This window comes from Symsagittifera roscoffensis, chromosome 3 (genome assembly GCF_963678635.1).
Source record: "Symsagittifera roscoffensis chromosome 3, txSymRosc1.1, whole genome shotgun sequence".
Taxonomy (NCBI): domain Eukaryota; kingdom Metazoa; phylum Xenacoelomorpha; order Acoela; family Convolutidae; genus Symsagittifera; species Symsagittifera roscoffensis.
In genome coordinates, this window is record NC_087064.1 from 68,612,183 (window position 1) to 68,627,319 (window position 15,137).

At 36.7% G+C, this 15,137-nt stretch overlaps 1 protein-coding gene across 1 annotated transcript in view; it reads right to left on the minus strand.

The window, feature by feature from the left end:
• Positions 1-1,048: 1,048 nt before the first annotated feature.
• Positions 1,049-15,137, minus strand: part of LOC134841227 (uncharacterized) — a 31,119-nt gene continuing 17,030 nt past the window's right edge. The window contains exons 4-14 of the mRNA XM_063857071.1: positions 14,636-14,862; positions 13,360-13,638; positions 12,630-12,801; positions 10,304-10,561; positions 8,278-8,375; positions 6,189-6,436; positions 5,452-5,717; positions 4,887-5,157; positions 3,498-3,789; positions 2,667-3,203; positions 1,049-1,410 (exon numbers count right to left, since the gene is read on the minus strand). Of these exons, the coding sequence (XP_063713141.1) occupies positions 1,237-1,410; positions 2,667-3,203; positions 3,498-3,789; positions 4,887-5,157; positions 5,452-5,717; positions 6,189-6,436; positions 8,278-8,375; positions 10,304-10,561; positions 12,630-12,801; positions 13,360-13,638; positions 14,636-14,862 (2,822 nt within the window). The 3' untranslated portion in view covers positions 1,049-1,236. The remainder of the gene's footprint in view (positions 1,411-2,666; positions 3,204-3,497; positions 3,790-4,886; positions 5,158-5,451; positions 5,718-6,188; positions 6,437-8,277; positions 8,376-10,303; positions 10,562-12,629; positions 12,802-13,359; positions 13,639-14,635; positions 14,863-15,137) is intronic.

A 15,137-nucleotide genomic window follows, 5' to 3' on the forward strand; every position in this document is an offset into this window, starting at 1 on the left:
TTTCGTGCAGAGTTGCAAGTTTGTATAAAAATTGTTGTACTTACGAATAGACCGTTTTCTGAAACTTTTTTTAAAAAAAGTTTTTCAAATTTCAGTTCTCGAAACCTACCCTGCCAGATTTAAGAGTTAAATAAAAAAAATTGGTGCTGGATTTTTTCTCAATCAAAACAAAATCCTGTGAAAAATTTCTGTACAGCAGCTACGCCATACTTTTTTTGGAAAACTGCAATGAAGCCACACCAAAAGGTCACAATTTTGAGATCTCGATACTTTTTTGGACACTTACTTTCTTTCTTAAACACTGCCTTGCCAATTCTGAGTCTAATGATTTATTTGAAAACAAAGCTTTGTTTTGAAATCTTTCGTGCATAAACGGTTAAACTTATTTTTTTGTAGAAAGGTCAGTAAGGCTTAGGAAAAGCCCAGTTTCCGAAACTTTTATCGTTTTGTTTGAAGTTTTTCTTTTTTCTAAAAAATACCCCATCAAATCTGATTTTGAGTCCTTTAAAAACGGAAATTACTTCTCCCCTGCTTATCCGACTAATACCATTATTTTAATAGAAACTACTATGGGCATGGGTTGAGACCAATTCTTTAAAATTTTAAGCTCAAAATTGAATATGACAGCAGTTTATTTTCCGCTCAACAGGTGGTTAAACACAATTGCTTGCCTTAGCTTTAAAGATTTTTTCTTTATGCATTTTTTCTCTGATTTCCGCTTTTGATAAAACACAAATAAAAAAACTGGATTTATATGCTATTCGCTGGGTTATCTGAAAACTAAAATTCACTGTTGTAGCTTAAGGTCAATCTCTATTTCAAGTTTATCCTTGCTCTTCCATTATCGCAGACCAATTAGATTCCTAGACAATTAGACCAAGTTGAAAAGAATTTCAAAAAAATCAAACAAACACCAAAAATTACATTGAGCTTGAGAGTATTTCATGTTTTACCTATAAACTACAAAAAACACTTCGTTTGTTGAAATTTAAAGCCTGTTTACAAAATGTCAAAACTAACTTGGATACTAGGAGCATGAAAACTAAGATAAAAACCAAAAAATTAAATATGCTTTACAAAGAGATAATTTAAATCTACTAATGGACAAAATCTATCTATAAACTTTGAAATTGGACAACTAAAGGCAGAAATGATTTAATTTAAACTACTGGAGCTGATAACAGTTACTTGACAACGACTTTTGAGTTGTACGTTTTCTTTAGACTCTATTCTATGTCAGGAAGATATAACTGAGAGTCTACGTCTGACCAGATCGTCATACCTCTTCTGTAGCAAGAAAACAAATCGCTCTTTCTCTTTGGCAGTTCGGAAGGAGATGTTAAGGTACTGAATTGGCATGTCGCAGAGGTGTCTCGATGCATCCGACGAGTCATAAAACTCCTCGTCAACCTTTAAAAAAGATTTATTTTGATTATTTTCATTCACATTTCATAAGTCATCGTTTCGATATTTATGATTCAAAATTACATGAGTCATTTGTTCATTTTATCGAATAGTATAAGCGATATTTTCCGAGGTTGCAATTTATCAATTAAATAAAACATGGCCAACAGATAGTTGAAAAAGAGTCAATGAACTAAACAGAAAAATGTAATGACTTGTTTATGAAGAAATCTCAAATTGCGAATTTCAAAAAAATAGACGCCCATAAAGCTCTTTGAATTTCCGTAACAATTTATGACTGACACTTTTTTTTATAAAGTTAACCCAATTTGAGAAAACCCGAGCAATAAGTAAAATTTTAAATCGCTGGGAAGTCTGAAAATTAAAATCAACTGTCGAAACTAGAAGTCGATCACGTTTTTCATGACATGTACAATTTGGTGTTCGAGAGTGGAGTTTGCCATCCTTTCAACAAAGGAAAAGAAGTGAACATAAAAAGAAATCAAAACTGCGAAAAAGTAAATTCGAGGCGGAAATTTTCCTGAAAAACAAAAAAAAACAAAACATCGCGACCAGCAGTTGCATTAAAACACTCCTAGTAAATGAAGTTTTAACGTTATTGACCATTAATGTCCGTAAAATTTTCGAAACTTAGAGCAATGTACCAAATAATGAATTATATTCAATCAGATTTCAGTACACGTAGACAAAAAGCCAGCCTAACTCAATTTAGGAGAGAGATTATTTAGTTGGTTAAACGTAATATTTTTCAGCCAATCAAAATTGAGCTCAGTACATGCAGGCTTAAATTTGTCATAATTTTAGGGGGGAGATTGTTTATTTAGTTTTTAAGGGGGTAGATTGTTCACATGGGCCAGCCAGTTTCACAATCACTTCCGAGTCAAGGCGGTTTATCAGATCCGAATGGTCGAATCCAATTGTAGAAAACACCCTTTCTAACCCCGCTGAATCAGTTTGTAACAGAAGTAAGAAACACGTCTGGTTAAATAACATTGTTATTAACTGTGTAAATAACAGGGATGTTAATAGCAATGAAACACTGTCGCGACCCATATTAGTGTTGAACTACATTTTATGATCATTTATTTTATCATTTCATTAGTTATCGTTTCGATATTTGTGATTCAAAATTACAGGAGTCATTTTTTCATTTTATCATTAAGTATTAGCGAAACTTTTCGAGGCTGCAATATGTCAACTAAAAAAAAAAAACAGCACAAAAACATTAATGCTTAAATCACCTTGAGTTCCATTGAGTCAGAAAGATCCTCCAGTGACTGTGCCAGAGTCCTTACACTGAGAGACAGAGAAGAAGCTGCGGATCCGTGGCCCAAGAGTTTCAAAATGAGCACCTGGGATATTTTATGTACGCATATTATTCTCTGCTGTGCTTTTTGTTTCGAAGTACCAGTCAGTTCTGCCTCCCGATTCGAGCTGGCTGGTTCCCTTTCAAGGTCATCCGAGGACTCTTGCCGACCATTGGATGACATTTGCGGGTCTTCTGTAGACTCTGTCGCCCTATTTCTCCAACTGCTGCTTCCCATTATTTCAAGGGTGGGTTCTTTAATACAACAGATATAGTGGTCTATGAGGATGATCAGTGGGAATGTAGAATGTATGACATCATTGATGCTCAATTTCATCAGATTCGCAGCGAAAAAAATTCTTCCGCTACTTTTCTGGGCACTACTACTTGCACCGTTTAGCTCTACTGTGCTTCTGATACTGTTGTTGAAAATGGAGTCCTTCAAATCCATCAAATTCAATTCGCAATTCGTCTAAACCAAATCACGTTAACAGGTTACTTTTTTCAAAAATCAAAACAGCCTCAATTTTTCAATTCGAAATTGCAGTTTTTCTACATAGCAACTTCTACATAGACTTGGTCTCATTTAATTCCACATTTGTTTTGAAGCTTTAAAAAGTAGTAACAAATATAGGCTTCAAAAAATTTTCTCTCCAATTTATTCACTTTTCATAAGTCGACAGATTAGACTACCCCACGCTAATACAATATGTATTAAAGTCTTCATATTTTACCATAACAGATTTCTAAACTGAATTTAATTTACCGGCACGTTCGGAAACTGAGCAGAGAAGGCTTGCAAGTCACTTGCATCCAAGGTCGCAACAACCATCACTCTCTCCACAATATCACTCCCCTCACGCTCCGGCTTTGGATCAGAAGAACTAGGACTACTAGTAGTACTTTGGATGTATCGCATCTGGGCACAATGTGAGGTTGAGTTCAAAGATAGAGATCGAATTTGGTGAAGTGGAATTGTGCACATGAGACATAGGTGGGACGCCACTGCATCTTCTAGAGGCATCACCCTCCTCCCGCCTCGTAACACTCCGCCCAACCTGAAAGAGGAGAAAGAAACAATTGTTGATTAATTTAAAATCACATTCAAAAGCAGAGGCACATCTTGGGTTTTCTTTAGAAGCGGGTGGAGTACGTCAAAGAATTTTTGGTCCGGTCAAATGGATTCTCCTAGTTCTCCCAAGACACTTAATTATTCAATTTATATAATAATAATAAATTGTTTACAGGTAATTCCATTGTGGGTAGTTAATAAATTTACAAACCACATCAACAATTTCACTTCCTAGGAGAGCACCATTGGACCTAGAGGTCTGTTCACAGGTGACTCAGAGCGAAATTCATTTAGTAAGTTATTGATACTGGGTGAGATATAAATTCTCAATACTTGAAATCAAATCATGTGACTACTTAGATTAATTTATATTGGTCTTCACCAAAAAATGAGGAAAGGAAACTTTAGTACAAAAAAGACAAAAAAATCATGGAACTTAACTAAAAGAAATTTTTTTAAAGAGGTCTTCGTTATCCAGGATGTAGCAGTCTAAAAAATTAAGATTGAATAAATTTATTTTGTGGACAGAAGAATTTTTTGTTTTCTAGAAAATTAGGATGATAATTTAGGATAATGTTTAAGCGATATATTGCATTTTAGAAGAGCTAAGTTTCCATCTCAACTTTCTTTTAATTGCGACTGTACACAGGAGCAAAGTTGTTTGAAAGTACTCTACTACATTTTCTTGCCTTGCTCCGATCACAATTCAAGATGCTCCGATCACAATTCAAGATCCTATGGACAACTCAGTGTACCTGTCAAATGCATAATAAGCACAATCGAATTTTAAATTAGTATACACCCATCAAGGTCCTATAATTTGAGTCCCAACTAAAAGTTAACGTGCTTCTATGAGTAATGCCAAAATGTTGACAATATGCTTTTAGGTCTAACGAATCTAACCCAAGTTAAATAACCCAAAACTGCACATTTTTACGCCTGAAATTAGTTTACCACTCACTTGAGCACGTAAAAAACCAAATGACAAAGTCTAATTAACCTAAAACAACCGTTTTTTACCGATAAGCTGCTCAACGTCATCGATATTGCCAACTATTTGTCAGCACCTGTAAATCAATTTACCTTTTCGTAGCAGCTGAAGTATCTGCACTTTGTTCAAGACTGGGCGCGAAGAAATCTGAGGATGTTGGGTTGGAGGTGTTGTCGAAATATATCCTCACACTCTCATTGGACACAAGCAGCACAGCCGGTCTGGGACAGGACATGAGGTATGTCTGGACGTAGGCCCACACACACTGACGCAACTGTTCCTTCTCTTGTGGTCTGCCAGTGAGAGCGTCGTGGAATGTGTTTATGAATTTGCGGGGATCACAACTCGCCAGACTACGCAAGGCTTAAAACAAATTAACTTAAAGCTGTGAAAAATTTCACAAAATCAAGCATGGTCAGAAAGTAACCAGATAGCCTGCAATCAAATTTCCGTAATTTTTTGCTTTAATCGCATATTGACTGAATTTTCATAATTTGAGAGAAGGTTCCGGAAATTTGATACAATCAATCAAATATTTCAACCGAAAGGAAAATGATAGAATTAAAAGATCATCCAGAGTAAGGCTGGTCTAGAGTTCCTTGAAAGCTCTTCACGTCAAATTTGATCAGAGTATGTACTCTACCTTACTTCTGTTACCTATTGGTATCGGTAGCGTTGCGAGTGCACTCTTATTGCTCCTGGAAACCTGTTCCCACAGCTGGAAACTGGGATACGCATCCTCTCCGTCCCCCTCCCCCTCCCCTTTTAGAGCCCCACAGACTGACTTGAAGGGGTCGAGAGTATGCCCCCCAGGTGAAGATGAGAGGGAGGCGGCGGCGGAGGATCCCCTGTGCATGAATTGAGTGAGGAGGGCTAGGAATGTGTCCACATGTCGCAGACTCACGTCTCCTTCCTCTTCTTTCCTGTAATCATAGATGAAGAAATTCTCTGGTGTTAACTTGACATCAATTACGTTTGAACAACATTTATAAATATATAATGCACTAGAGAGGACAGCTAGCGAATACACGGGGATCACATGCTTTGCTGACCAAATCTCAAATTAACAACATGGCGAATGGATTTTTATTTACATGGTAATTACTTCTGTCACAACGTGCACATAACCAAAACCGAATTAAGCGATGCAATTAACGATTTGTCTCATTCTTTTATCCAAGAACATTTATCCGCGGTGAATAAGAAAAAGACGCTGCTTTAAAAACGTTTCACTCCAACTTTACATTCAAATTATAAAATGAACACTAGAGCTTAATTTCTACTCCACTTCTAATTCTTCTAAATATTCACATTTTATAATCGAGTTCTGGCCATTTCTACACTCATTGTGATCTTTCATAATTATAAAAACCAAGTTTTTTCCTGAGACTAGCCTGACAATGAATGAGAAGAGTTGTGTGCAGTCTGTCCTGGATGAGACATTGCTGGACAAGAGAGACACCAGTTCCCTGCCGCACTCTCTCTTCTTGTCAGTAGATGAAGCAGAAGAGGAGGGGGGTGGTGGTGGGGATGGTAGAAGGAGACAACTCCAGTCTATCATGTTCACTTCTCCTGTCAGTCCCATCACCAGACCCCTCTTCACCTGTCTCACTGCACTACAATGTAGTCGAGGCACATCTACCTACATATACGAATATGAATAACAGAGTTTAAACAGTGAAGTTGCAATTTTCAAACACGCAAAAAAGGCAAAATGGAGGCTTAAAATTCTAAGAAAACACTAAAATAAGTGAGTGAGCTTCGAAAAAGAAGTAGCCACTATGGGATTCAAACCACCGAAAAGCACATGAAATAGCCAAAAAGCAAGTGTTTTTCATAAAAAGTGCAAAAATTGAGTCCCGACATCGTATTTGAGCAGAATATAACACTTGGCCAAGAACAAAAGTAAGACCGAAACCCCTCAAGGCTCTACTTTAACCCTTCTAAGATCAACACTCTTTTTTTTCATCGGAGCTAAGACAAGTATTTACCTCACTTACTATTTTCTTCCTACGTTTATTCTTCAATTTACATAGCCAACAAAGAGTTGGAAAAGCATTAATAAACTAAGGGAACCGTTCGTATGTTTATTCTTCAATTTAAAAAGCCAACAAAAAATTTAAAAAATTGAAAAGCATTAAGACACTTGCGGAACCGAAATATATATATATATATATATATATATATATATATATATATTCACACAAGAGCGAAGCGGAGCGTCGCAACAATCGCGATGCAAAAAAAAACATTGCGCTCCAAGATAGTGAATGGAAAAAGACAGAAGTCAAAATAACTTAAAAAAATAACTCGGAAAAAGTAATAAAAAAAAACAAATCCAAAAACAAGGATAGCCGGTTACTGTACGTAGCAAAAACCAATGAACGCAATGAAACTGGTTTATGCAAAAAATTAATCTTTGGAACATCAGAGGCGAAGTTGCACTTGGCACACAAAATCAAAAATATGACCGATAAAGCTACTGGAAAAAACTGGATGAGTGAAACTTTGAGTCTACAAGACTTCTTAAGTGACGCACCTCAATTATGAGTCTACATAATTGCTAAGTGACGCAAGCCAATTATGACGCATTAGCAGTACCAGTCATATTGAAAAAAAAAAAGAAATTTACCAACTAACATGCCTCAATTTATAGAGCGGACGCATTTCAACTAAAATACAAAAAGTTCATTAAGAATATCCGACCCTGCCCAGGTTCGAACTCTCTGATTTTACTGCGGCTTTAATATAATTTTTTACTCAAATCAGTCCGATGATTATTTGCGGTACCTGCATTTGCGTGGAAAACAAAAAGGAAAACTAAAACACACCCGAATACAAAAGTTCCTCCCCATTTTCAATCATCGGAAGAAAAACCTTATGTTTGCATCGGATGATGTTCATAAAAACCTTACAACATATGGAAACCATTAACCGAGCGGCATCAAGGGCGACAAATTTTGGGGGCGGCGGATTTTGAGATATCATTTTTGGCTGACTGACCCTAAAATTTTTCTAAAGGCGCCAAAATATACTAATTTTGAGGGGTGAGTTCGCGCGACGAAAAAACGCGATTTTTGGGTCAAAATTTTCCAAAAAGTACCTAAAAACGCCTTTTTTCAAAAATTCGACTGCGGCACAGAACATTTGGTCAAAATAGGGTCTTTATAGTGGGTTGGTAAAGCTCAGAAAATCAAAGTGGTCGACCTCAAAAAAAGGTCAACAATTTCCGCCCTCCCCCCTTGAGAAAAACTTAGATCCACCCCTGTTAAACCCACGTCTTAAACTAACAGTTAAGCTCTATTTCAGCGACCGAAAGAGCGCGAATTGACATCCATCTGGCAAATAAATTTAAAGTCAGTTTCAAAAGCATCAAAAATCTAACCGCCAAAAAATAAAAATGCGCGTGAACCTAATAACAATTCGAACGACCTAAATTTAACTTTCTTCTGAACTCTAAATAAACATGTTCAATACACTCACCTGTATATTCGTATTTTCTCCCTTTTCATGATTCTCATTCAGTGATTCTTCGCCGTTTGCATTTTCAGCCGCAATTAGATCCTTGTTCACTCTCCCATCTAAAAAGCAGGCAACAATTTCACACAGCCGTATCGGGATTTAGTAAACATAAGGGATATAAAGATGCCGTTCAACAAGCAGTGTCTTTCAGAAGCAATTCGAACCCACTACAATTTGAATTTGCCTTTGTTGTTTGGAAAGAAAACTGAAGTTTTCGTACGTCAATTCACCAAAATGGTCAAATTTAGTGTATTTTATATTTTACACAGAGGCGAAGCTGCGCTTCGCAACACAAGCGAGGAAAAAGCAAAAAAGATCTCTAAACAGGCAAAACAAAGTGAAATAAGGAAAAGGTTAAAAAGACACCATGAGAAATTTTTTTGCAAGGCTTGGGGTAACACGTTCTCACGTCTGCTTCATCACCGCTTGTAATTTTACTAACACTAGCCACCAATAAAGCAGCTGCAGTTTCTATCAAATTGCCAATGCGATGCAGGAAAAACTCGACCAAAAAAACTTTAATTGTTTCAATGTTCCGGATTTGGATCTCCTACCGGTTGATTAGGATTTCCACATCCTCGTAATCGAGCCACGGAAGCTTGGAAAGAAAACTAGTTGCTCGGCATAATCTAGCATAAATTCACATGTTTTAATATTTTGATTAAATTTTGTACTGATACCGAATTGCGCAACTTTGAAAGTTTCAAAAATGCACTTAACGCAAAACCCTAGTGAGTTTTCTGCTTAAGTAGGGGATTAGCTGCATATTAAAGCAAAAAACTACTAATCGATCTTTCAACTGAATTCTTTATCTCGGATTTGGCTGGGTAGTTTCGAAAAAGTTCCGAAAAAGTTGGCTTTTTCTAAATTCACAAAATTTTCTCTACTAAAGCATGGGAATAGTCTCGTCAGTAGGGAAGATTTCCACACCCTGATTTTTAGATTGAATCCTTACTATCGGCTTTAGCTAGTAGCTTTCGAGAACAGTACTGAAATTTCTTTAAAAAAACGGTAAAAACTTTTTATGGAAATGGATTTTTCGGATGTCCATATCGGCTTTTCTACAAAACAAATTATACAGGAAAAAAACTAAGAACGATGTTAGTTTGAATGAATTATCAACCTCAGAATCAGCAGGTTAGTTTTTGAAGAAAAAAAAAAGAAATTTCCAAAAATTGGGCAAAGTTTCAAAAATTGTACATTTTCTAAGGCCATATTTTTTCAAAACGCAGGGCATAGCCGCTTGCGCTTAGAAGATTCGCATACCACGTGTTTTCTTCCGGTTGAACACCTATTCTCCGATTTTGCAGGGTAGTTTTTGAGAAAAGTCAAAAAAATTTAAAAATTAACCAAAATGTCAAAAAATGGGCTTGTTTGACGCCATAACTTTTTTCTTCCGAATTTAGGGAATAACCGCTTGAGAAAATCTCAATGATTAGTTCTTTAGTTTAAACGTTAATCTCAGATTTATGCATTTATTATTTGAGAAAATGAACAAATTCAAAATCAAATAAGTCAAAAATCCCCCTACTGAAACTTTCGAAAGCTGTAGAACGTGGTGTAAACTGAAAAGAGACTAGCAAAATATGCAGGCACAGGGAACAGCAGCCATTTTTTCCAATGACACCATTGTTAAGAAAATTAGTTCAGTAGTTTTTGAAGTTTTTGTGAATAGTTCAAAAATTTTCCAAAGGGTCGCAAAAAAACATCCCATACATTTTCATAACACCTGTTGTTTTGAAACAGGACCTAACACTAGCCAAAAATAAACCAGCACTAAATGATATTAAATTAACTATGCTTAAATATGATGAAATTGAAATATACCAAAAATGCCACTAATGAGCACTTTTATTTGCGACTTAGGTTGGAAAAAAAAGTAAGTTCGAAATAATACACTTGGCTTCGCTTGTGTAATCAGCAATTTGAATTTTCACGAAATCTACAAGAAAACTAATGTTTGCTATCAAAATCTATCAAAACTAACCTTTTTCCTCATTTGCGGATACCTCAGTGTCACCGTGTGCTTCTCCGTTTGCGTGCATCCCCTCGATACCCTGCTGTGCTTCCAAATTCTCATCTTTCAGTCCATTTTCATTGGGATCTGATGCGGTTGAATCAGGAGTCTGATCAATTGTCCTCGTGGTTCCCACTCTAGACTGGGAACTGTAAGAAGCCCCTTTTGCCTTCTGAAGAGCAACCAGAACTCGCACAGTGTTCAGCTCCTTCATAGTTGTCGGAATTCCTAAAATCATTATAGTCAAGACGCTGGAAAAAAAATCACGAGAAACAAAAATACCGACAAAAATTCTACCACAAAGCGAAGCTGCACTTCACAAAAATAATAGCCAAAAAACATTTGGCAAAGAGTCATGAACGCAAGTAAAGCAGAAAAAAAACAGACTCAATTTTTAAAAATGCTTCAACTTTCAATATTAAAGAAAAAACTGATAGCCTTAAAGCTCTTTCGATTTCCTGATCAAGTAATGGTTGACACTATTTAGATTAAATTAACCCAATTTGAGAAAGCTGAATCTATTGGTAGAAACTTTTCTTTCGCTGGGAAATCTGATAATGAAATTCCATTTTCGAAACCAGAAGTCGATCACGTTTGTTGTGAACTTTATACTTTGGCTGCTATTGTTGTTGTTGCAGTTGCCTCGTCGAGAGGCAGTGCATTAATTTTCATTATTTCGGTCATATATCATTATAAATAGTCTTCGTTTTCGCTTGGAATGGTTAGTTCGTAAGTTCAGTACTTCTTGAGAGAAGGTTGATATCTTAGTTGGGTTAATTTACAGTACTTCCAGTGGAAGATTCTTAATTTCGTCGTCTCTTTCAAGTCTTTCACTGCTGCTCCCGGGTGCCTTTGAGTTAAAGGGTGCATCTGGGTTAAGGGGGGCCATCCGATTCCAGTAACTGAGACGTTTGATGCTTCTGGTAGCGACGCCCATTTCAGTGAATCACCAAGCCGTCAAACGGGAAAATGATAGCACAGCTATGGTTGTGGTGTATTATTTCGTCTATAACGTATCTACGGAAGAGCAGAGAGAGGAACGTTTTTGGTTTCATAGCCGAAGCTATGAGCCAGTGTTGAGTCGACACTGGTCATCAAAAGCGAGTTCGACTGATATGCTTGAAGGCTGATCCAAACTGAGGAAGACAGAAGCCGCGACAGGATTGGACCAGAGTGAGAGTAGTGAGTGAAGTAGGGTTTTGGGGACATTGAAAGAGGTGGTTGGTATCGTGTGGGGTGTTAAAGAACTTGGAACGTTCGTTTGAGACACTTGGGTCAATTATGTTGAGGTAAGAAAGAAGGGGGGTAATTGCCGGAGCGTAGTTGAGCTAGGCTGGACCGGGTCTTGCGACTCAAAGATAGTTCAACTTGCTGTTCGATAACGGAGCATGCTTTCTTTAACAAAGGAAATGAACTGAACGTTTATTTGCGAATTAGGTTATATATAAAAAAGAAGGTTCGTAATAATACACTTAGATGATCGCCAGTGTAAATAGTAAAAAAAAAATTCAAAATAAACAAGCAAAGCTACACTTCGCAGACACTTGCGAGAACACGACCAAAAAGCAGCTCTATCAATTGAAACAAGAAATAAGCCTCGAATTAGCAAAATCTCGGCTACGCCGAGGATTCAATCTGCGACCTTGCAACTTTGAGTCCCACGCACTAAACACTCAGCCACGGATGCAAATTCCCTCAAAAACTAGCCACTAATAACCAAGCTACACATGCTAATAAATTGCCAATTCACTACCACAAAAGGGGGACCAAATACAAAAAGACACGTTTTTGCATGTAATAAATGGGAAAGCATAGAGCCAAATTATATGTAAATAGCTCATTTCAAAAAAAATTGCGGGATACATTGAGTTAGAACATTTCTGAAATCGAGCCTTTTATCATTTTACTGCTGTTTAAAACAATAAATTTTTCGGTTCATTTGATGAATTAAAAGTGCATCAACTGTTTAACTTTTTATTAATCAAATGTTAAAGCACATATTCGCAAGTGTAAGAATACATATCAAAACATAAAAATTGTATTGATCGGAACAACAACGTCTGAAAAAATTGATTCGAGTATAGCTCAGAAATGATTGGCTGGCTTATGTAATAATCCATCAGATTCCTCAAAACAGAAGAATTTATCAATAAATATTGACAGTTTCTGCCTTACATACACGTTACTTGATAGCTTCCTATTTTTGCGCTGAAAAACAGTTTCCAGAATTAGATAAGCTTTTAAAAACAGGGAAGCGTTGGTTATTCCATTAATTCTGTTCATAGCTTTAACATACCGTCTAAGGACACTTCCTGCGCCCTGTCTGCAAATATCTGAAGCACCTTGGTTCTGTAGTCTAGTAGGGAGCAGATGGGATTGTCCTTGAGCCACAGCTGTTCCAAGCATGGAAGCTGAGATATGCCAACAATATCTCCAACTTCACACAAACGGTTGCCAGAACATGACAGCTGCAACCATGTAAAACGAATTATTTTGTCCAAAATCTTAACTTTACAAGAATGACCGGTTGCTGTGAAAGGCGCACATAATATTTCGACCAGATTTCAGATTAAAAGTTCAAAAAATAAAGGATTCTTTTTGCATTTTTTCAGATCTAAAAATCCTGTAACTTTTCATCACAGAAAGGGTGATTGAAAAAGGTTACAAAAATCTAGAACGAGCGATAACTATAGTAAAAAAAATAGCGTTAAAATCATCGTAAAAATTGAAATGGCAGCCTCTCATCAGATTTCGTCTTATTCTCATCTAATTTAGTTTGAAAAACGAAAAATCCTTGACCAGTTTTTCTCGACAGTGAGCAAACTTTTCGATTTTTTTTTGATATGTTACTATAAGTTCAATGCTTCGATACGATAGTATAATTGAACCCCTCTGAGCTTTCAAGGTAGTCAAAATTAGCTTAAAAAACGACCAGAATTCAAAGTTTTTTTCATGCGAAACGAATGACTAGTCTAAAATGAATCTTCTAGACTACCAGTGTATTACTGCGTACTTATATCACCTACCAACTCTAAAGAGTACATCTTGGCCATTCCGTCCAGCGAGAACAGTTTGTTGTGATCCAGCAACAGCTTCTTCACATTTCCCAATTTAGCATGCAGATCCTCCAGACATGAGAACTGATTGTAAGACAAGTCCAGTTCTCTCAACTGAGACAGCTGGCTCAGATTTTGCACGCAGAATAGACTGTTGTGACTCAAGTCTAGGAACTGCACTTTGGGTGCTGCTATCTGCAGACACTCGTCTATGCTGGTGAGTCGATTCCGAGAAAGATTAAGCCGCACCTGAATTTAAAAAACGCAGAGATTATGCCTCTCGCTGTAAAACAACTACGATACACTATTTAACATTTTTCCAAAGATCTAAGTATTTCAAAAGCACACACAACCCAGCCACTCTCTAATAAACAAAGAGCTCATTTGACAAACACAAAAAAAGCGAAGAGATCAGTTGTTAAAAACGGGAAACAATGTTTTTTTTTCTTCAAATATTGCTTTACTCGTCAGAGAACACCATGCTGTGACAACAATTACTGACAAAGTTCAACTTTCGAATATCAAAGAAAGAATATATGGCCTTAAAGCTCTTTGAACTTCAAGATTATTTTAAAATTGAAACTTTTTTTGATAAAATTAACCCCATTTGAGAAAACTGGGCCAATAGGTAAACTTTTTATTTCGCTGGGAAATCTGAAAATCAAAAACAACTTTCGAAACTAGATGTCGATCTCCTTTTTCGAGACCTCGACATCTTTGCTATTCAATAGTGGAGCTCGCCTTCCATTTAACAAAAGATATGATTGAGTAAAAAGCAACTTTTTCAATTCGATTCTGTCCAAAATTAATCATGAGACTGACTGTTTTTTAAAGTCTGTCCTGCTGTCGGCCTATTTTTTTCACAGACGAGAGCCTTTGTTCACCTTAGGGATCTACAAAAACTGTTTTTAGGCATTCAAACTTGTGATGTCTTCAAATGTTTTGTCTTCGACTCGCTTTCAGCATTAATTTTTTTCTTTAACTTGTCGCTTACAACAAATATTCAGGTACAACAAATTATAACAGATGATGTCCAGTTATATATCATATAACAACCCGCTTCTATCATGATTCGATTATTTAGAATGACAAAACACTTTGCTTCGAGTCAAGTAAAAATGATTTTAAAAAATTTGGAAACAAATCGAAAGTCAAACCGCGGAAAATCAAATTTGAGCGTGAACAAATAGACTTTTTCTGAAAAAAATCAACACAACCTATACAAGAGAGTCTTAATATGACTTACAATATGCGGCCAAAGAGGCGGCTGTGGTAGATTAGTTGGATTGAGGAGTTGACATGTGTTAGAAATAGACTTGTGGCAGTGCAGATTGACAAGAGAGTTTGTGAGAGGAGGGAGAGAGGCGTCCCAGTCTACCATCTCCAGATTGACACACTCCAGTTGCATGTGGCGCACACTGCGGAAGTAGGCCAGAGAAAACATCACCCGGTTCAATTTCCAGTCAGAGGTACCTGCAGAAAGTTACTCAAAGCACTCTTCAAAAGCAATTTAAACTTACCAACAATTACTTGAGGGTATCGCGAAAGCTTGATAAAAAATTCAAAAATCAGCACCGGGGTGAAAATTATGAAATCTCGTTCGTAAATTACAGATGCTCCACTTTGCAAACGACAGCAAAAAACTAGGGAGTTTTGAAAATGCAATAAGACACAAAAAATATGTCATGAAAAAAATAAGCCTGAAAAAAAAAAGTTGGCCGCCGCCAGGATTCGAACCATGAGTCAAA